This window comes from Heptranchias perlo, chromosome 28, assembly GCF_035084215.1.
Source record: "Heptranchias perlo isolate sHepPer1 chromosome 28, sHepPer1.hap1, whole genome shotgun sequence".
NCBI lineage: Eukaryota > Metazoa > Chordata > Chondrichthyes > Hexanchiformes > Hexanchidae > Heptranchias > Heptranchias perlo.
This window is the reverse complement of record NC_090352.1, coordinates 33984645-34005723: the sequence shown is the minus strand read 5'-3', so window position 1 is coordinate 34005723 and position 21079 is coordinate 33984645. Positions and strand designations below refer to the sequence as shown.

At 45.5% G+C, this 21079-nt stretch overlaps 1 protein-coding gene across 2 annotated transcripts; it reads left to right on the top strand.

The window, feature by feature from the left end:
- Window positions 1-543: 543 nt before the first annotated feature.
- On the top strand, window positions 544-17281 carry glod4 (glyoxalase domain containing 4). 2 transcript variants are annotated; one of them, XM_068008428.1, is made up of 9 exons: window positions 544-682; window positions 5691-5740; window positions 6951-7071; window positions 7357-7501; window positions 8909-9045; window positions 12461-12547; window positions 13795-13908; window positions 15152-15238; window positions 16955-17281. In XM_068008428.1, the coding sequence occupies exons 1-9, from the start codon at window positions 593-595 to the stop codon at window positions 17018-17020; spliced, it is 897 nt and encodes a 298-aa protein (XP_067864529.1). In that variant the 5' UTR covers window positions 544-592; the 3' UTR covers window positions 17021-17281. The 2 variants fall into 2 exon arrangements, with proteins under 2 accessions (XP_067864529.1, XP_067864530.1); XM_068008429.1 differs by lacking the exon at window positions 5691-5740 and having other exon boundaries at window positions 595-682.
- The last annotated feature ends 3798 nt before the right edge of the window (window positions 17282-21079 follow it).

The window sequence follows — 21079 nt, the reverse complement described above, 5'->3', positions numbered from 1 at the left end:
AAATATCTGCCAGGTTTTGAATCACTATCCAGTGAACCATGCTGGAAATGGCACACGTGGATGTCGAGCGCAGACACAATTGCCCCTCGCTGTCTTACCTTATACGTGAAGAATGGACACGTGGGTGAGGCTAGAGGGTTAGTGGCATGTCGTGGACCCTAACTCAGCAAAGGGTCTACCACTTCAGGAGAGAGGGATAATTGCTTCAGTTGCATTCTGAGCAGAAGGAAGACAATGAGAATAAGCAGGACCAAACAGTTCTGACGAGGGGGGGTCCACATCTGAAAGTTTAACTTGTCTGCTCTCTCCACAGATGCTAATTGACCTGTTGAGTGTGGGTGTTCTTATTTCAGCTGTTTGCTTGTTACACACAGGACCAGATACGCGGGGGCGGGGGGGGGGTGGATATCAGACAGACAATTTCAATTAATTTACTGCTAAAGAAATCCAATTGAGCAAGAAAGACTCTGCTAGTGGCGCGCGTGCGCACTGGATGCGCGTGTAGCAAAGTGGGAAATGTCACGTGAGACGCGGGGGGGGGGGGGATGGAACCATCCGGTCAGGTGACGGCCCAGACTGGAGTCTGGTCACCATGGTGCTGGGCAGGGCGCTGCATTTTGTCTTTAAGGTGGGAGACCGAGCCCGGACTGCCAGATTCTACAGGGACATTCTGGGCATGACTGTGAGTTTGGTGTTTAATTCTCTTCCTGTAAATATGAAGCTGTAAACCAGCAGCAGCTGAAGCGTTTTCCAACCGAGGTCATTGGATAGTCCAACGCTCTGCACCAAATACATGTATCAGCTACTAAACTCGCCTCTTTCAGCCTGGTTTGAATTGTGAAATTAATGTTTTTTTTTAAAAGAAAACTACACGGTTATAACTGCAACCTTCATATAGAAACAGTGCAAAAAATAGGCTTTTTATTTTTGCAAAAGAGATTTAAGATCTTATGGTCTTTGGACGGTGATTTGTTATCATTCAGATCCGTTCAGAAACTTCACTGCCTCCAGACTTATGTAAAATTGCAATGCATGGGTATCAAATCTGGCTAAAATAAATGAGATTGAACATTCGGAAGGGTGTGTGTGTGTGTGAGGATTTTGTGCGCCTACAAATTATTGCCCTACTCATGTTTACCTTGATTTCAGGAGGCATTGATAAATGTCAGGGTCCCTGACTGTAGAATTTGACAAACTCTGTGCAGCTTGTGGCAAAACATTAAGGTCTAATTACAGTGTGTACAGGGATGTGAGATTAGCATAACTTCCTGCCAATCGTAGAATAAATACAGTCTATCATTAATCAAAACTTCCCCATCTGAATGTTACACAATTTTATGCCTTTTTAAAATGATCCATAAAAATGACACCAGCTTGCCCCAGTGCCATCAACAGAAAAAAAAATTACATGTGCCTCCCCTTTTTTTAAGGTGCACAACTAATAATAGAACATATTTCAACAGAACAAAAGGAAACTTATAAAACTAAATCCTAATTGTTATTCATGTCTGTTCCTATTCCTTGCTGTGCCCACTGATTGAAGAAGGGGCACAGCTCCATGTGACGGTCACAGATCCTGATTGTTCTATTCCTCACCTGTCATTCGTCTATTCCCATCAGGACTTGGACCACAGTATTCAATTTCACATTCCTAAGTTTTTTATTTGTTCACGGGATGTGGGCGTCGCTGGCGAGGCCAGCATTTATTGCCCATCCCTAATTGCCCCTTGAGAAGGTGGTGGTGAGCCGCCTTCTTGAACCGCTGCAGTCCGTGTGGTGACGGTTCTCCCACAGCGCTGTTAGGAAGGGAGTTCCAGGATTTTGACCCAGCGACGATGAAGGAACGGCGATATATTTCCAAGTCGGGATGTTGTGTGACTTGGAGGGGAATGTGCAGGTGGTGGTGTTCCCATGTGCCTGCTGCTCTTGTCCTTCTAGGTGGTAGAGGTCTTGGGTTTGGGAGGTGCTGTCGGAGAATCCTTGGCGAGTTGCTGCAGTGCATCCTGTGGATGGCACACACTGCAGCCACTGTGCGCTGGTGGTGAAGGGAGTGAATGTTTAGGGTGGTGGATGGGGTGCCAATCAAGCGGGCTGCTTTGTCCTGGATGGTGTCGAGCGTCTTGTGTTGTTGGAGCTGCACTCATCCAGGCAACCTATCCATCGGCCCTTGATTCACCACAATACCTCTGCAGCTGTCAATTTTCTCAATCACTCCCTCACCTCCAGGTTTGATGCCCTTTTGTCCCCAGAAAAAACTTTACTGTCTCCCATCCTAATTGTTTCCTGCTGGCATGGTCCCCACCTTCGCTTCCTCAAGTCTAAAGGACACAGATTTGAGTGTATCTGCCACACAACTGGTTTAGCCACCCATCACCAGACTGGCTGGAGCACATCAAGTGATATCGGGCCTCGCTCTTGGGTATTCTAGGATCATCCTGGAGAGCAAAGATGACCTCTGGCTTCTTTTCTTTACTACCAATCATCCCCTCAAACCCCTCTCACCTGCCCTCTATCCTTACCTCAAAGTTTGTGAAGCTCATGGACTTTTTTGTCCAAGATTGAGACTATCCATTCAGTTTCCTCTGATGCTTTCCTCGCTCACCAAGCCAAACATCTTTCTCTAGTTTCTCCCATGCCCTCGCCAAGCTCATCTCGTCCATGAGACCCACCTCCAGCTCCCCTTGCCCCCATTGCCACAAAACTGCTGACCACCCAGACCCCATGCCTGCTGATATCAATGGTTTCCCCTCCTCAAGTGTTGTCCTCCTCACTTTTAATTGCTGTCATCAACACCCCCCCACCCTTAAAAAAAACTATGTTAGAGATGCACTCAAACCCTGTAATGTAGTGGTTATGTTACTGGACTAGTAATCCAGGAGGTCTGGACTAATAATCTATAGAGGATGTGAGTTCAAATCCTGCTGTGGTAGTTTGAGAATTTGAATTAGGCTTTTTTAAAATCAAAATCAGCAGTTTATTTCCAGATATCAATAAAAGTGACCATGAAGCTGTCGGATTGTCTTTTTTTAAAAAAAAACTGGTTCACTAATATCCTTTTAGAGAAGAAATCCTACTGTCTCTACCCAGTCTGGCCTATATAGAATCATAGAAAGGTTACAGCATGGAAGGAGGCCATTTGGTCCATCGAGTCCACGCCAGCTCTATGCAAGAGCAATCCAGCTAGTCCCACTCCAGTGTGGGACTATCTGGATTGCTCTTGCATAAATGTAAAGAATCTTACAACACCAGGTTATAGTCCAACAATTTTATTTGAAAATCACAAGCTTTCAGAAAGCTTGTGATTTTCAAATAAAATTGTTGGACTATAACCTGGTGTTGTAAGATTCTTTACATTTGTCAACCCCAGTCCATCACCAGCATCTCCACATCCTGCTCTTGCATAGAGTCTGCTATGTGACTCCCGTCCCACACCAACATGATTGACTGACTCTTAACTGCCGAGCAAGCCCTCTGCCAAGCAAGCCATTCAGATGTGAAGATCCACCATCACCTTCTCAGGGTAAAAAGGGATGGGCAATAAATGCCAGCCTTGCCAGCGATGCCCACATTCTGAGAATTTTTAAAAAATTGTTGGAGTATTAATGACTTGAACTTGGATGTACAGGGCACAATTTCAAAAATTGCAGGTAACAGAGGGTAGATGAGGGCAATGCAGTTGATGTGGTGTGTATGGACTTTCAAAAGGCGTTTGATAAAGTGCTGCATGGTAGGCTTATTAAGATTGCAGCCCATGGAATAAAGGGGGCAGTAGCAACATGGATATGGAATTGGCAAAGTGACAGGAAACAGAGTAGTGGTGAATAGTTGTTTTTCGGACTGGAGGGAGGTGTACAGTGGTGTCCATTAGGGGTCGGTGCTGGGGCCACTGCTTTTCTTGACATATATTAATGACTTGGACTTGGGTGTACAAGGCACAATTTCAAAATTTGCAGATGACACAAAACTTGGTAGAAAACAGTGAGGAGGATAATGATAGACTTCAAGGGGATATAGACAGGCAGGTGTCATGGGAGGATACATGGCAGATGAAATTTAACGTAGAAAAATGTGAAGTGATACATTTCAGTAGGAAGAACGAGGAGAGGCAATATAAACTAGAGGGCACAACTCTAAAAGGGGTACAGGAACAGAGAGATCTGGGGGTAGAATGTGGCACATATTGTTGAAAGTGGCAGGGCAGGTTGAGAAAGTGGTTAAAAAAGCATACAGGATCCTGGGCTTTATAAATAGAGGCATAGAGTATGGAAGTCATGATGAACCTTTATAAAACACTGGTTCGGCCACAACTGGAGTATTGTGTCCAGTTCTGGGCACTGCACTTCAGGAAAGATGTGAAGGCCATAGAGAGGGTGCAGAAGAGATTTACGAGAATGATTCCAGGGATGAGGGACTTTAGTTACGTGGATAGACTGGAGAAGCTGGGGTTGTTCTCCTTGGAACAGAGAACGTTGCGAGGAGATTTGATTGAGGTATTCAAAATCATGAAGTGTCTAGACAGAGTAGATAGAGAGAAACTGTTCCCATTGGCAGAAGGGTCAAGAACCACAAGACATAGATTTAAGGTGATTGGCAAAAGAACCAAAGGTGACATGAGGAAAAACTTTTTTTACACAGCGAGTGGTTAGGATCTGGAATGCATTGCCCGAGGGGGTGGTGGAGGCAGATTCAATCATAGCCTTCAAAAGGGAACTGGATAAATACTTGAAAGGAAAAAATTTGCAGGGCTACATGGATAAGGCGGGGGAGTGGGACTGGGACTGGCTGGATTGCTCTTGCATAGAGCCGGCGCGGACTCAATGGGCCGAATGGCCTCCTTCCGTGCTGTAACCTTTCTATGATTCTTCATTGGGAGTATGAAAGGACCCATTCTACATGTCAATTTTACATGTTGCTGCAGACAGTTGCCTAACATATAAATACATATAACGTTGCTACTCTTCCCTTCTCCACTTCCCCTCCTGAATGGGCTGGCTAATAGTAGCCCACATGTACCTCATTACAAGTGGCCATTCTTTATGTTTGAACCTAGACAGTGCGTATCAGCTAACTACTCAAGTATGTGAGGCACGAGCTCACATACTTCAGGGGAAGAGGGGCAAGAACCTGGGTGGAATGAATACCAGTGGGATCACTGTACCTGCGATCTTGCAGGAGTTACTGTGTTGGGGAGCTCTGGTAGCAGCTTTATCGAAGAGCGTTCTAGAATGTTCCCGATTATATTTGCACGTTTATCCAATGTGTAGCCAAGCCATCCAGGCCAGTAAGGTCCTGGTTTCAATCTCCAGTTTCTGCTGAGTTAGCCGATCTTGGTTAGGCATTGTTTTGGGCCCTACGTTCACCTCAGCGCTCTTAGCTTAGGGAGGCAAAATATTAGGCAGTGTCCCTACCCTAGTGGCTCTCAGCAACCCCTGTGGACAGGATCAGGCAGAACTTTGACCTCCCCACTGTCTAATAGCATGCCGACGCTCACCATCAATGCTCTCTCAAATAATGGCTACTTGGATGACATATAGGAAGATGTCCAGTGCTCATGAAATCATATTCTTGTAAGGAATGAGTGTGTTCTGGAGTAAAGGGAGAAATTAATGGCAAAGTGTGTGGGGGGGGGTGGAGAGAGAACACTTGGACTGGTTTTGGGTTTGACTTTCTAATGTTGGATATTTGTGCAGGTACTGAGGCACGAGGAGTTTGAAGAAGGCTGCAAAGCAAGCTGCAACGGGTGTGTAGATTCTTTTATCTGTTTGTGAGAGCAAGGGTTGACGGACTCAGAGGTATCATTTTTACCACTCGATTTCCGATGACCGTTAAGCTTCCGATCTGGCATAATTGCTTGGGCGAGCACAAGGTTGTGCCGAGAGTGTTTATCAACCCAAACTTTAAAGGATCCTCCACTGATAATGGGCACAATTTAATCCCCTGTAATTGCTCATCGTGCGGGGAGAAGGGAGAGAAGATTTCCTCTGTTTATAGTGAAACTAAAACATGTTCTTTACGTTTGCGTTTGCGACTGTGCTACAGATAATGAACTCAGCAAATCTACCCCCGTCCCCACGCAAGGTGAGTTTCTGATTGGTCGGTTGGAGGTGGTTAATGCTGGCTAAATGCTTTCCCGAGTCCAATGATGGGGTAAGAAAGATGGCGACTAATTGCCCTGGAATATTTTGGACACCTTCAGCGCTAGCATGGGAGAGGCACAGGAGCAAGTCGCCCGCTTGCCCTCGTCTGGGTGGAGAAATGATGGAGTGGGATAGGGAGGCAAACAATATATGTACCCACTGCCTCACCTTTCACCTGCATGGTCTCGTGGCCTATCCAGGTTAGCGGCACACAACTCCTACTGCCTGGAAGCGCAACATCAGCCAAAAGGTTTCACTGAGAATCCAGCGTTCGCCTTTTTCTGAATGGTACTGGTGGCTTTAATGCTGCAACTTTAACATTGATGTAAATTTGAATGTCAGCTTGACTCCATTGTAGCACTCTCACCTCTGAGTCAGGAAGTGTCAGTTCAAGCCCCACACCAGCTACATAATCAAGGCTGCCACTTCAGTACAGTACTGAGGGAGTGCTACATTGTCGTAGCTACCGTCTTTCAGATATAATGTTCAACTGAGGCCCTGTCTAACTATTTCTGTGGATGCAAAAATTCCCATGGCACTATTCAAAGAAGATTAGGGGAGATCTCTCTGTGTCCTGGCCAACACTTATCCTTTAGCCAGTGCCACCAAAAACAAATAATCTGGCCATTTATCTCATTGCTGTTTGTGGGACCTAGCTTGTGTGCAAATTGGCTGCTGCATTTGCCTGCATAACAACAGTGACTGCTTTTCAAAAATAATTTGTTTGCTGTGAAGCTCTTTGGTGACATCCTGAGGGTGTGAACGACACTATAACAGTTTGTTCTTCTAAATTCTTTCTAAATTGTGTTACAGGCCTTACGATGGCAGATGGAGTAAAACCATGGTGGGGTTTGGCCCTGAGGACAATCACTTTGTGTCAGAATTGACTTATAATTACGGAGTGGGTGACTATCGCTTGGGGAATGACTTCTTGGTGAGTGTTTTATTTTTTTAACCATGCTGTTTTTGTGTTGCATTTCTTTATCTGCCTGGGGGTGGAGGGAGTAGATTTTTGTTGGGTAAGGGTATCAAGGGATATGGAGCGACAGAGGGTAAAGGGAGTTGAGGTACAGATCAGCCATGATCAAATAGAATGGCGTCACAGGCTCGAGGGGCTGAATGGCCCACTCCTGTTCCTATATTCCTAATATGAAGGAACAGAACTCCTAAAATCTAATTGCAGTGTATTGGAAATGTTAAATTATTTTTCTTTCCACAGGGGATTACTCTTCAGTCCAGTGAGGCAATCAGCAATGCCAAGAACCAGGGATGGACACTGACTGAAGCTACGGAAGGCGTGTTTGTAACCGAGGCCCCAGGAGGATACAAGTTCTTTTTGGTGGACAAAGAACAGCCTCAGACAGGTTTGCAAACTGATTTTAGTTCCTTCAATCAGTTGCTTTTGTATAAAGCTCTAAACCCAGTTTGGTAGGTCCGTCGTGCAAGATGTGAAATGAATGGCTATGAGTCTGGATAAGAACAAAGTTAAAACCTTCGGATCAACTTGACAAAGAGCAAAAAAAAAACAAATCGATTCACTGACCTGCAGGCGAGGGGGAATATTTCGGTGAATTTATTTACAATTTGGCTTTTTTTTTTGATGTCACTAGTTTAATCGCAGCTTAAAAAATGTTCTGCTACAGACCAGAGAGAACAGTAAGTTAGTCTTTTGTATGTGATCTTTATAAAAAGCTCTGGGTGCCTGGTTTACTAAGCCAAATTTGGGTGCACATCAGAGGTGGACTGGCCATGTGGGGAAGCGGGAGATTTGCCAGGGTGCCCCCTGTGAATGGTTTCGTAGCGCAGTATTATCGCTCCCCCCACCCCCCTTTTCCCGTGAGACTCCCAAAGAATCCCGTTCCCTTTGGGGAACCACAGGTATCAGGCTGCAGGACATTATAGAGGAGGGGTAGAACAAGGCAAAGTGCAGGAATTTGTAAACGAAGCACAAAGATTTTGAATTTGATGCGTTGGGAGACAGGGAGCTAGAGGAGGTCAGCGAGAACAGGGGTGGAGGGTGAACAAGACCTAGTGTGGGATAGGATGTGGGCAGCAGAGTAATGGACAAGTTGGAGTTTGGGAAGTGGGTGGAGAAAGCACTGAAAGTTGAGTTTGAGTTCTCAAGATGCATATTTTTAAAAGATTCTTTAAAGAGAAACATTGAAAACTGGGTTCTGTATTGGTGTATTTGTAATACATTTTCTTAACGTGCTATTTATAGGGGCTTCCCTTGATGGTGTAGTTGTGTTTATCTGTACAGTGGCTTCACATGCTTAAGGTTTAGGGCATTAGTTGTATAATCTGACATGATTGCACAGTGGTTACATAGTTTTTTTCTGGGGGCTTTGGGCTGCATCACTGATGGTGTGCTTCAACTTTCTGTGTGCCTGGCGCTCCCTGTGAAGGGTTGTGTTTGGGGTTGTGGATGAGGGACTTGTTTGGGCTGACAGAAAAGGGTCCAATTTGTTGGTACTTTCCCAGTTCTAGGTGGAGGCCATATGTTATATGCTCTCACTGTCAAATGACCCATGGGTGCTTAGTCTGCATCTGTGGGCTTGGCAGGTATGGGTATGGCTTTGCCATTGCTGCTAGCGGAGAGCTGCGTTAGTCTCTGTGTCTCCCCTTGTACCCCTTGGGAAAGGCTTGGCACTGGATTACAGCGCAAGAAGTTTGAGTAACCAATGGGTTAGATGGAGCAATTGGAGCTGTTGTATTCAATTTTTTTTGTTGTTCATTTCAAACGATACTTAAAGCATGTGTCGCTCGTGCAGATCCTGTGCAGAAGGTAACCCTGGCAGTGTCGGATCTCCAGCGTTCAATCAATTACTGGTCCAATTTGCTTGGGATGAAAGTCTACGAAAAGAATGATGCCATGAAGCAAGCCCTGCTGGGATATGCGGACGACCAGGTGAGCTGCGACCAAACCTCATCGAATAGTGTTGTGATTCTGTCGATGCAGCCGAGTTGAGGAGAATAATAAGAAAGTGAAATGAATGCAGTGATGCAGGTTCATGCCGTTCTATCCTTTGATTAGTTATCATTCTCTGAATTGGTTTTTGCCATTGAAATGGTGACCAGCCAGTCGGCAGACGCCCATGAAACACACACTTGAGGTAAAATTGGTGGATCATCAGCTTTCCATTTCATATTTCTGCACTCCAGATTGATGTGAAGTGCGTTACCAGTTTAATCAGCTTGGCCCCAATTTAGATTGGACTCTGTGGCCCTGTTTGCACCTCACCGTAACTTAATTTGGGTTTTTAACATTAACTGGTTAAGCAGGTTGCAGAAAGAGTAAGTGATTCTTGCTCTCCACGTTGGTTTTAACTTTGGTTCAGATTTCATGGCCCCGATTTTACCCGCCCAGTGGGAATAATATGTGGGGGGGGGGGGGGGGAGGGGGCTAAAATTTAAAGATTCTACCTCCCGTTTTCACTCCGCTGCCTTCCCAGCCGTTTAAATATTTACTGCCCCAAACCAGGCCCTCAACGAGGCTCCCGGAAAAGGGAGGCGGTGGGGGGGGCCTAATTCTATAAATATGTCAAGAGAAAAAGATTAGTGAAGACAAATGTAGGTCCCTTACAGTCAGAAATGGGGGAAATTATAATGGGGAACAAAGAAATGGCAGAACAATTAAACATATACTTTGCTTCTGTCTTCACAAAGGGAGGACACAAACAACCTCCCAGAAATGTTAGGGAACCAAGGGTCTAGTGAGAGGGAGGAACTGAAGGAAACCAGTATTAGTTAAAAAAAAATAGTGCTAGGGAAATTAATGGGGCTAAAGGCTGACAAATCCCCAGGGCCTGATAATTACATCCCAGAGTACTAAAGGAAGTGGCCCTGGAAATAGTGGATGCATTGATCATCTTCCAAAATTCTATAGACTCTGGAACAGTTCCTACAGATTGGAGGGTGGCAAATGTAACCCCACTATTTAAAAAAGGAGAGAGAGAAAAAACAGGGAATTACAGACCAGTTAGCCCAACATCAGTAGTGGGGAAAATGCTCGCTTCTATTATAAAGGTTGTGATAACAGAACACTTGGAGGGCATTAATGGGATTGGACAGTCAGCATGGGTTTATGAAAAGGAAATCATGCTTAACAAATCTACTGGAGTTTTTTGAGGATGTAACTAGTAGAATAGATAGGGGAGAACCAGTGGATATGGTGTATTTGGATTTTCAGAAGGCTTTTGATAAGGTCCCACACAAGAGGTTAGTGTGCAAAATTAAAGCACATGGGATTGGGGGGAATATACTGGCATGGATTGAGAACTGGTTGACAGACAGGAAATGGGTCTTTTTCTGGTTGGCAGGCAGTGACTAGTGGGGTACCGCAGGGATCAGTGCTTAGGCCCCAGCTATTCACAATATATATCAATGATTTGGATGAGGGAATGGAATGTAACATTTCCAAGTTTGCAGACAACACAAAGCTGGGGTGGAATGTGAGCTGTGAGGAGGATGCAAAGAGGCTCCAATGTGATTTAGACAAGTTGGGGGAGTGGGCAAGAACATGGCAGATGCAGTATAACGTGGATAAATGTGAGGTTATCCACTTTGGTTGTAAAAACAGAAAGACAGATTATTATCTGAACGGTGATAGATTGGGAAAAGGGGAGGTGCAACGAGACCTGGGTGTCCTTGTACACCAGTCGCTGAAAGTGAGCATTGAGGTGCAGCAAGCAGTTAGGAAGGCGAATGGTATGTTGGCGTTCATTACAAGAGGATTTGAGTACAGGAACAGGGATGTCTTACTGCAGTTGTTCAGGGCCTTGGTGAGACCACATCTGGAGTATTGTGTGCAGTTTTGGTCTCCTTATCTGAGGAAGGATGTTCTTGCCATGGAGGGAGTGCAACGAAGGTTTACCAGACTGATTCCTGGGATGGCAGGACTGACGTATGAGGAGAGATTGGGTCGACTAGGTCTATATTCACTTGAGTTTAGAAGAATGAGAGGTGATCTCATCGAAACAGAGAAAATTCTAACAGGACTAGACAGACTAGATGCAGGGAGGATGTTCCCGATGGCTGGGGAGTCCAGAACCAGGGGTCACAGTCTCAGGATACGGGGTATGCCATTTAGAACCGAGATGAGGAGAAATTTCTTCATTCAGAGGGTGGTGAACTTGTGGAATTCTCTACCACAGAAGGCAGTGGAGGCCAAGTCATTAGATGTATTCAAGTAGGAGATAGATATATTTCTTAATGCTAAAGGGATCAAGGGATATAGGGAAAAAGTGGGAACAGGTAATGAGTTAGACGATCAGCCATGATCATTTTGAATGGCGGAGCAGGCCCGAAGGGCTGAATGGCCTACTCTTGCTCCTATTTTCTATGTTTCTAATTAACATTCAAGTAACATCATTGAAGCTGCAACGTAGAATTAACTGACCACCAGGGGGAATCCCGCGCTGCCAGGGACCGTCAATCTGGCCAGGTGTCAGCGAAGAGTTATTTAAATGGGTTTGTCGCTCGCTACCGGGCTGCCCCGCACCCTTCCGGCTCTCCTGTTAATATCGAGGCCGGTGAATCTGGTGCACACCCATTTGGATTTAGCTTCTGTTTTTGTGCATGCTTGGTTAACTTGACATGGCCTCAAAGGCTAGGAGTGTCCTGGATTCAAATTCCCATTGTTGAGCTCAGTGTTCCTTTTGTGAGGAGCTTGGTAAAAGTTGCCTCCACAACATGGTTGAAATAGAGAAGGATTGTTGACTTTGGAGACTCTCAGCAAAGTGGACCCCGCCCTAATGTCATCGTGGCCCCCCCTGGCCTAGGTGGCCTTGCAATTTTTCCCTTTATTTTGGGAATGGGAGTGTGATTTTGTCAGCACTTCACCTTAAAAATACAGTCAGGAGGAGGCCCAATGCCACAAGTGATAGGTTTGTGCCTGGAGTTCCATACATTGAAGCATAGAATGATACAGCACAGAAGGAGGCCATTCGGCCCATCGTTGAAAGAGCTATCCCAATTAGTCCCACTCCCCTGCTCGCTCTTTAGAACCCTGCAAGTTTTTTCCATTTCAAGTATTTATCCAGTTCCCTTTTGGAAGTTATTATTGAATCTGCTTCCACCACCTCGCATGTCGGTGAGTGGTGGAGAGGGGGTTTGTTTTTAGCTGGAGGCCTGCCTGGCACCACACTTACTTGCTGGCCAACCATCTGGCGACAGAGTGAAGGACGCCGACATCTCACTCTCACGCCCAGGGAGGTTGCAATAAAATACATGAGCGAATGTATACTCTCATCGCTATTGGAAGAGGAAGAGGCCATTGACTGTAACGTTGCTGACATATTGTCCATTTGCTATTTATCTTGCAGTGCAAGTTGGAACTGCAGGACATCGGGTGCCCCATCGACCATGGTACAGCTTATGGAAGAATCGCTTTCTCTTGCCCAAGAGAGCAGGTAATTTGGGGGTGGGGGGTGGGTAGTGGGGGGTTAATAGAGAATTTTGCAAGATGGGGGAGGGTGGGGAGAATGTATCCATTGCAATTCGCACCTCCTTTTAAAGGGGCTGGTGCCATCTTGATGGAATTATATTTTCTTAGAGGAAGTTGGGGGGGTGGGGGGAGGAACAGAAGACCCCCTCAGCCATGTTATGCATAAAAGTGATATGGTGATTTATGCCAGTGTGCTCTGAAGAAAATATACTCCATAGCCTGGTCTTTTGGCAGATTTGGAGCTGGAAAATCGCTGATTCCCCAACAGCCTCCCATTCCCCCAAAAATTGGATTTATATAGCACCTTTAAAAATAAAACAAAATCCCAAAGTGCTTAACAGAGGCCTGAGGGGTTTTTAAAAAAATGGATACTGAGCTAAAGGAGGAAGATGCTAGGAGGTATGACCAAAAGCTTGGTCAAAGAGATGGATTTTAAGAAGGGCCGTAAAAGAGGAGAGGGAGGTGGAATGGTGGTGGAATGATTTAGGCAGGTCAGCCATGACCTCATTGAACGGCGGAACAGGCTTGAGGGGCTGAATGGCCTACTGCTGTTCCTATGTTCCTAATTCCAGAGCGTGGGGCTGCCTATATGTGGGTAGGTGCGTGCGAACGGTATTAACATGAGGAAACCACGGCCTTTGCCAAATAGTCCCGTTTGAACACTGGACACCAGGGCTGCCCATTAGACCCTGATGTGAAGCCTTTAACGGCCGACGGAAGTGGCCTTGGAGTCTTTCCCCGCAAAGTTGCCCGTGAAATCACTCTGGATGTGTCTATGCACGGGCCCCCGAGAGAAATTTTTTAAAATAATAGAAAATTTCGGGCCGCTCAGAGGCTGCCTTCTTCCTCCCACCACAGCAAGGCTCCCGAGATCTCCCACAGTAAGGCTTCAGCTCAGCTTTACTCCTGTTGACCCCACCCTTGCAGATGACCCAGGAATCAAAAGGTCAACTGGGGACAGGGGGGTGGGGCATCTCGATGACGGGCGGAAGCCCCGCTCTGTTGGAGATGCATCTCGGTCAGAAAATCCAGGCTCGACTGCCTAGACGAGGAATGAGAGGGAAATACCCTGATTGGTTGCTGCCATTGTTTCTCAACTCGACAAACTTCAATTTTTAATTGCATTCAAACTCTCAAATGTCAGCGATCCTCTTCTGTCGGATGTGATCACGGAAATTGTTTAGGTCCAAGAGTTGTTCAATTTTTAATAAGTTGCCAGGCATCGAGACCCAGATGAAGGAGGAGAATCAGAAGATCCTGACCCCGTTGGTGAGTCTGGACACTCCGGGAAAGGCGACGGTGGAGGTCGTGATCCTGGCAGACCCGGTGAGTTCCGGCCTTTTGTCGTCGGGGGCGGTGGGGGACGGGTACAAGTTTCTATTTGCCTTTGGTCTCAGTGGTAGGAATCATACTGAACAGGTACTGTCAGTGATCATAAATAACCACTGGCCTCTCGCAAATGTGCAGAGTGATTCTGGGACGAGTTCTGCACGTTGATCATGCAAGTCATTTTACGCTGGGGCAGTGCAACATCGATGAGCACTGTCAAATCTCCGTCTGATCACGCTCCTGTGAAGCGCCTTGGGACGTTTTACTATGTTAAAGGCGCTATATAAATGCAAGTTGTTGTTGTTAACGCCTCAAGAGCGTAAAGAGGCAGGTTCAATTTCTGCACTCTGGTCGGCTCAGCCGGGCTGAGCAGAAAGGCTGCAGTACCTCCTGAGAAAGGAGGTAAATCAGAAAGGTACGTGCTGTAGGAACGGGAGCATTAACTGAGGTCTGGGAGTGGGATGGATAGAAGTGTTGGGGAGCTCTGGTCAAAATTAACCATTTTCACAACGCACGCAAAGCTTGTGATTGTGTTGTGCTTTAAGTAATATTTCTTTTGATAGATAGTTTCTAAAACTTGGCAGTCAAATTTTTATTTATTATTATTTTCTTTCTCCCTTCCAAAGGGAAGGGACTTAGAGGGTCACATTATGAGGATGAGGACAGGTTGCATAAACTTGGTTTATATTTCCTTGAGTATAGGAGATTGAGGGATGATCTGATCGAGGTGTTTAAAATGTTAAAAGGATTTGATAGTGTAACTATGGAGAAACTATTTCCTCTGGTGGGGGAATCAAGAACAAGGGGACATAATAAGATTAGAGCCAAGCTGTTCGGGAGCCAAATTGTGAAGCACTTTTTCCCCACAAAGGGCAGTAGAAATCTGGAACACTCTTCCCACAAAAGGCTGTGGATGCTGGGGGTCAATTGGAACTTTCTCGACTGAGATCGATAGATTTTTGTTAGGTAAGGGTATCGAAGGATATGGAGCAAAGGCAGGAAAATGGAGTTGAGGTGCAGATCAGCCATGATCTAATAGAATGGTGGTGTAGGCTCAAGGGGTTGAATGGCCTATTCCTGTTCCTATATTCCCTCCAATGGAGGAATGACTTTTCTTTAAATGATTCTCAGATACTTGGTGTGGGCGAGCCGGGTTTTGTTCTACATGGTGGTCAGGGATGTTTAGTGCTGTACCCAGATTCTGTGCACTGCAACACTGCGTTCTTCTTTTATCCATCAGGATGGCCATGAAATTTGCCTTGTGGGTGACTCAGCTTTCCGTGAGCTCTCCAGGATGGATCCCGAAGGCAGAAAACTACTGGATAATGTGAGTACACCGGGCACACCAGAGCGTGAAATCAAACCATAGATAAGCAAAATATTCAAAGAACTGCATCCTCTCTCTTCCCCTCCCTTGACTCATCTTTTATTGTAGCAGCTTAGTATCATAGAATCATACAACACAGAAGAGGCCATCCGGCCCATCGTGCCTGTGCCGGCTCTTTGAAAGATCTGTCCAATTAGTCCCACTCCCCCTGCTCTTTCCCCAGAGCCCTGCACATTTTTTCTCTTTCAAGTATTTATCCAATTCCCTTTTGAAAGTTACTATTGAATCTGCTTCCACCGTCCTTTCAGGCAGTGCATTCCAGATCATAACTTTGCATTTATATAGCACCTTTAATGTAGAAAAATGTCCCACGGTGCTTCACAAAAAAAGGAAAGGAACTGCGAGCTGGGAGGGGCGGACGGGTAGCGAGCTGGGAGGGACGGACGGGTAGCGAGCTGGGAGAGGCAAGCAACAGCTTGGCCAAAGAGATGGTTTTTGAGAGTTTTAAAGTTGGGGAGGGGTTTGAAGAGGGAGATTCAGCCACCAATGATGAGGAGAGAAGGGAACAGAAGCTAAGGACTGAAGGGAATGGGAGAGTATGTAAGGATGGAGGAAGTTGCAGTGCTGGCCTGGGGTGGAGGGATTCATAGGCGAGGATGAGAATTTTCGATTCAATGGGTCAGAGGACAGGGAACCAGTGTAGATCAGTTGAGTATGTGAATAATGGGCAAGCAGAGTTTAGTGTGGGAAAGGATGTGGGTAACGCAGAATTGGACAATTTGCAATTTATGGTGTTTGGGAGAGTGTTAGAGTAATGCACATCTCTCGATATTCTGCATTTGGTTATTTTTACCATTAAACGAGAAACAAATTTACCCTGTTACAGCCCCGAGAGCCTTGTGCCACAGGGAGTCATTGTTACCTGTGTCCATGTTTCTGTGTGGCGCTTGGTTTGGGTGGGGGCGGGGCGGGCACCCATGGATTATGTGAGTAGAGCCTTTCCCATCGTTCACATACTTTGTCCCAACAAAACTTTAACCAACAACCCATACAGGAGAGTACTTGATGGGACTTATTGCCGAAAACTGGGACTTGATCTCTTGATCCTGGGGCACATTGGGGTTAGTTGATAGTCACTGGGGGAAGCTGCATTAGTTCTAGGCAGCAAAACTAGACAAAGCACAGGACGTCAAGAGAGCACCCATCCTCACAGAGCAGCACTGTGCACCCACTCCCCCCCCCCCCCCCCCCCCTGCAGAGGTTACCACGGTTTGTGATGAGAATTTCAGTGGTAATTAAAACAAACTGTCAAAGAGCTTGATGTCTCCAATTAAGGTGCAAAGTGTACCCAGAACTTCTAACCTATTTGTTTGTTACAATTTATCAGATGGAAAGCAATGAGTGGGTGGAAGTGATCACAATAAGAATTCTGATACAGGGTTTGGGTGGAGGCTAATGTCAATATGAGCTTTTGCAAACTAAATGCTGCGACGTTAATGGTTCAGTGCCTCTTCACATTGGTTTTATTTTTTTATTATTATTCGTTCATGGGATGTGGGCGTCGCTGGCGAGGCCGGCATTTATTGCCCATCCCTAATTGCCCTAGCTTCCCTCTCTGCCGTTAAGTCAATTGGAAGGGTAGGGAGAGTCTGAACCACTAGCTATCCATTTTCCTTGTTGGGCTGAGGGAATAATCTTGCGCTTCTTTCCTAACAGGCTATGGCAGCAGACAAGAGCAACGAGTGGTTTGCAAAACACCAGAAGCAAAAGCCCTCTGCGTGAAGTGGGCGGGAATCGTCTAACCACAAACCCGGCTGACCATTTGCTTGTGAAATTTGTGGGTCGCTGTCTCTGATCCCGTGAAGTCCAGCTCCGCTGCAAAACGTTACTCGCGGTGCGGAGGATAGTCGCCAAACGCATTCATCGCCAAACACGTTCTTCGAAGCAAATTACCTGTTCCTGCTTCCTACAGACAGTGTGATAAACAAGATGGTTTAAAAAGACGAGTGTTTTAAAATAAAGACTAGAGTTGGGTACAATGTTCACAGTAGTTTATCTCTCTGGTGTTTCTCCTCCTTCCCCCCCCTCCCCAAAATCCAAACAGTTGCTTCCTTTCAGCTGTCAGAGCAAAACGAGTTTTGGCTTCATCGCATCGATCGAGGATGACTGTCCGTGGTAACCTCTGTGGGGGGGGGTGGGAGTGGGTGCACAGTGCTGCTCTGTGAGGATGGGTGCTCTCTTGACATCCTGTGCTTTGTCTAGTTTTGCTGCCTAGAACTAATGCAGCTTCCCCCAGTGACTAGATGCAATTTGTTCCCTCCTTCTCCTTGTTCCCTCATTTTTAAGCATCAGTTTTAATTTGTGACCAAATCACCTAAATATTCATTAAATTGCATCTAGGTTTTGCACGGGTGGGGATGGAAATCTGCAGATTGGAGCACAGAGGGACCGGGACACCAGCTCACATTTTGTAGATATTATGGGTCTTAATGTCTGGGTTAACATGACTCAGGGAGACGGGGGGGGGGGGGGGTGGGTGGAGGTGGATGGGGATGGGGATGGCTGAGTTAGTGCGTTGGCTGGTGCTTGCTGCCACGGTGCAGTGATGAGCACGGGTGTGGGTCGCCCTGAACACCTTTCCTCGCTGAGCCACGTCAAGTGGAGGCTTTAGCCTTGAACTTGGAGCAGAGTCCTGGATGGAAGTGATTGCTGTTGTAGCTGGGAGGGGGAGAGGAGTGAAACGTGGAAATTAATATAAATGGTTGGGTCAGTTTGCCCTTCATACTCAACGCAGGTTACGAAGATTCAGACGGTTCATTTTTTGAAGTTATGGCTGGTTAGATGTTGCTGCCACCAAATCCTACTCTCCCTTACCAAGCACATTGTGAGCTGCGTTCACCAGATTCTGTTTTCCTCGCTGTGGTTTATGCTAATACCCTCTTTTGCATTCTACAAAGAATGAGTAAAATAATGTTACTGATGGATAGTGTTACCCTCTTGCACTGGATTCCTACTTGTTTCCACTTTACCACAGGAGGCCAGTCTTTCAGCCACTACACTGAAATTCTCTTTCCCAAAACCATTTTGCCTTCACCAGTCTCCTGTATAAACTTTTCTTCAACTGTAGTTTCCTCCCCTTTCCCGCTTGGTCCCACCTTTTACCCCCTTGTTAAATGTTCATGCATTTCGATGTCAAGCGCTACAGAAATCAGACGTGTAAGTGTGGAGCAGTTGATTGTGACTCTTAATCGTGGAATAAAGTTTTACAAGACGGCAGTGTGGTGTGCAATGCCGAAAGTGTTTTTTCAATGTTTCTTTTAATCCCAGATTGGATTTATCAGGAATTCAAGAGAAACCTCTTTACCCAGAGAGTGGTTAGAATGTGGCACTCGCTACCACAAGGAGTGGTTGAGACGAATGGCATCGATGCATTTATGGGGAAGCTAGATAAACACGAGGCAGAAAGTAATAGAAGGTTATGCTGATTAGGGTTAGATGAAGTAGGGTGGGAGGAGGCTCATGTGAAGCATCAACACTGGCATAGACCTGTTGGGCCGAATGGCCTGTTTTTGTGCTGTACATTTGATGTAATTCGATCATTCATGGGAGAACAAAGTAAAACATTCAGAGATTGAGTGTTTTATTTTTAGAATGGGTTTAATCCTGGACAGATAGAGCTGCACTGTGCATTTTCCAGCACCTGGCCACATAACAAGTCAGTGCATTTCAAAGCAATTCATTGTACGTGAAGCGTTTTGAAATGTTTTGGAGTAGTGATAAGGCGCTGAATAAATGGAAGTCTTTTTACAGCTTTAAAGTGAAATTTGATACAGTTGTCAATAGTGAATTAAAAGCACTGAACGCTCGCTCACTGTCCCTGGATACCGTACAAACGTATGTTATAGAGGAAGTGTTCTGCATTGGTTATTAGTGAGGCAGTCATTTAAAAAAAAAATTGCCTGTTATGGGATATTAAACATTGTGGTGTGTTTTTGGTAGATTGAATTTGGATTAAAATTAAATAAATCATGCTTTGTATTTTTAAATTTTATTCCTTTGCACACAAATCTCCTGAGCTGAACCCTCAGCCAGCGCTGTGCAGACAACATCATCAACTTGCATTTATATAGCGCCTTTAATGTAGTAAAATGTCCCAAGGCACTTCACAGGAGCGATCATCAAACAAAATTTGACACCGAGCCACATAAGGAGATATTAGGACAAGTGACCTTGGTCTCGGAGATAGGTTTTAAAGAGAGGTTTAGGAAGGGAATTCCAGAGCTTGGGGCCGAGGCAGCTGAAGGCAGGGTCGTCAATGGTGGAGCGATGAAAATCGGGGATGCGCAAGAGGCCGGAATTGGAGGAGCGCAGAGACCTGGGTAGGTCGTAGGGCTGGAGGAGGTTTCAGAGATAGGGAGGGGTGAGGCCATGGAGGGATTTGAAAATAAGGATGAGAATTTTAAAATTGAGACGTTGCTGGACCGGGAGCCAATGTAGGTCAGCGAGCACAGGGGGTGATGGGTGAACGGGACTTGGTGCGAGTTAGGATACGGGCAGCAGGCAACAGGATCCTGCGACTGTATCCGTGATTTGAACTGAAGTGACATCTGGTTTTATTTCATTCCACGTGACAGTGTAGCAACAACCGTGCTATGTACTGTCAGTCTCTTCCTGAATTAAGTTTTCTCTTTCATCACTGATGACTATCCTGCAGCAGAAGTTTGTGGACACGCACAGTATTACACAGGAACAGGAGTTGGCCATTTAGCCCCTCGAGCCTGTTCTGCCATTCAATGAGATCATGGCTGATCTGTGGCCTAACTCCAGATACCCGCCTTAGCCTCATATCCTTTAATACCTTTGGTTAACAAAAATCTATCCATCTCAGTTTTAAAATTAACAATTGAGCTAGCATCAACTGCCATTTGCAGAAGAGAGTTCCAAACTTCTACCGCCCTTTGCGTGTAGAAGTGTTTCCTAACTTCACTCCTGAAAGTCCTGGCTCTAATTTTTGGGCTACGTCCCCTAGTCCTAGACTCCCCAACCAGCGGAAATAGTTTCTCTCTATCGATCCTATCAGTTCCCCTCAATATCTTGAAACCTTCGATCAATTCACCCAGGGAACACAAACTTAGTTTGTGTAATCGCTCTTTGTAATTTAACCCTTGGAATCCAGGTATCATTCTAGTCAATCTAAACTGCACTCCCTCCAAGGCCAATATATCCTTCCTAAGATGCAGTGCCTAGAACTGAACACAGTACGCCAGGTGTGGTCCAACCAGGACTTTGTACAGTTGTAGCATAACTTCTACCCCCTTGTACTCTAGTCCTCTAGATATAAAGGCGAGCATTCCATTAGCCTTTTTGTTTATTTTCTGTACCTGACATTCTAATGATCTTATTGATATTTGTACCTGATACCACACAAATAAAAATGATCAAGGACTTTGCTTTGCAGTTTTCATGGAAAAACAGACCAATTCAGAACCCTGGCAAAATCACAGAGTTTTATTTAACGGAAACAGATTTTTGACTTATTCAGTCATTACAAGGAATAACAGCTCCTTTTGCTTGTAGGTAAGGGCACTGCTTTCTGAACAGAAAAATGAACTGAATTAGGGAATGCAAATATCCTGTGTAATAAAAATGCAATTTGACTTATTCAGTCACCGTAAGTCAATGGCCCTGAAAGTAATATATACAGTTAAACCCCAGTGAACACACATCAGTTGGAAAAAATATGTCTGGAACAGGATTTATGTAGAGTGCTTGTATATATTAAAAACTAAATGGGGCATTTGTGCCTCAGCTCATTTAATCCATCTGACTGTAGTCAAATCT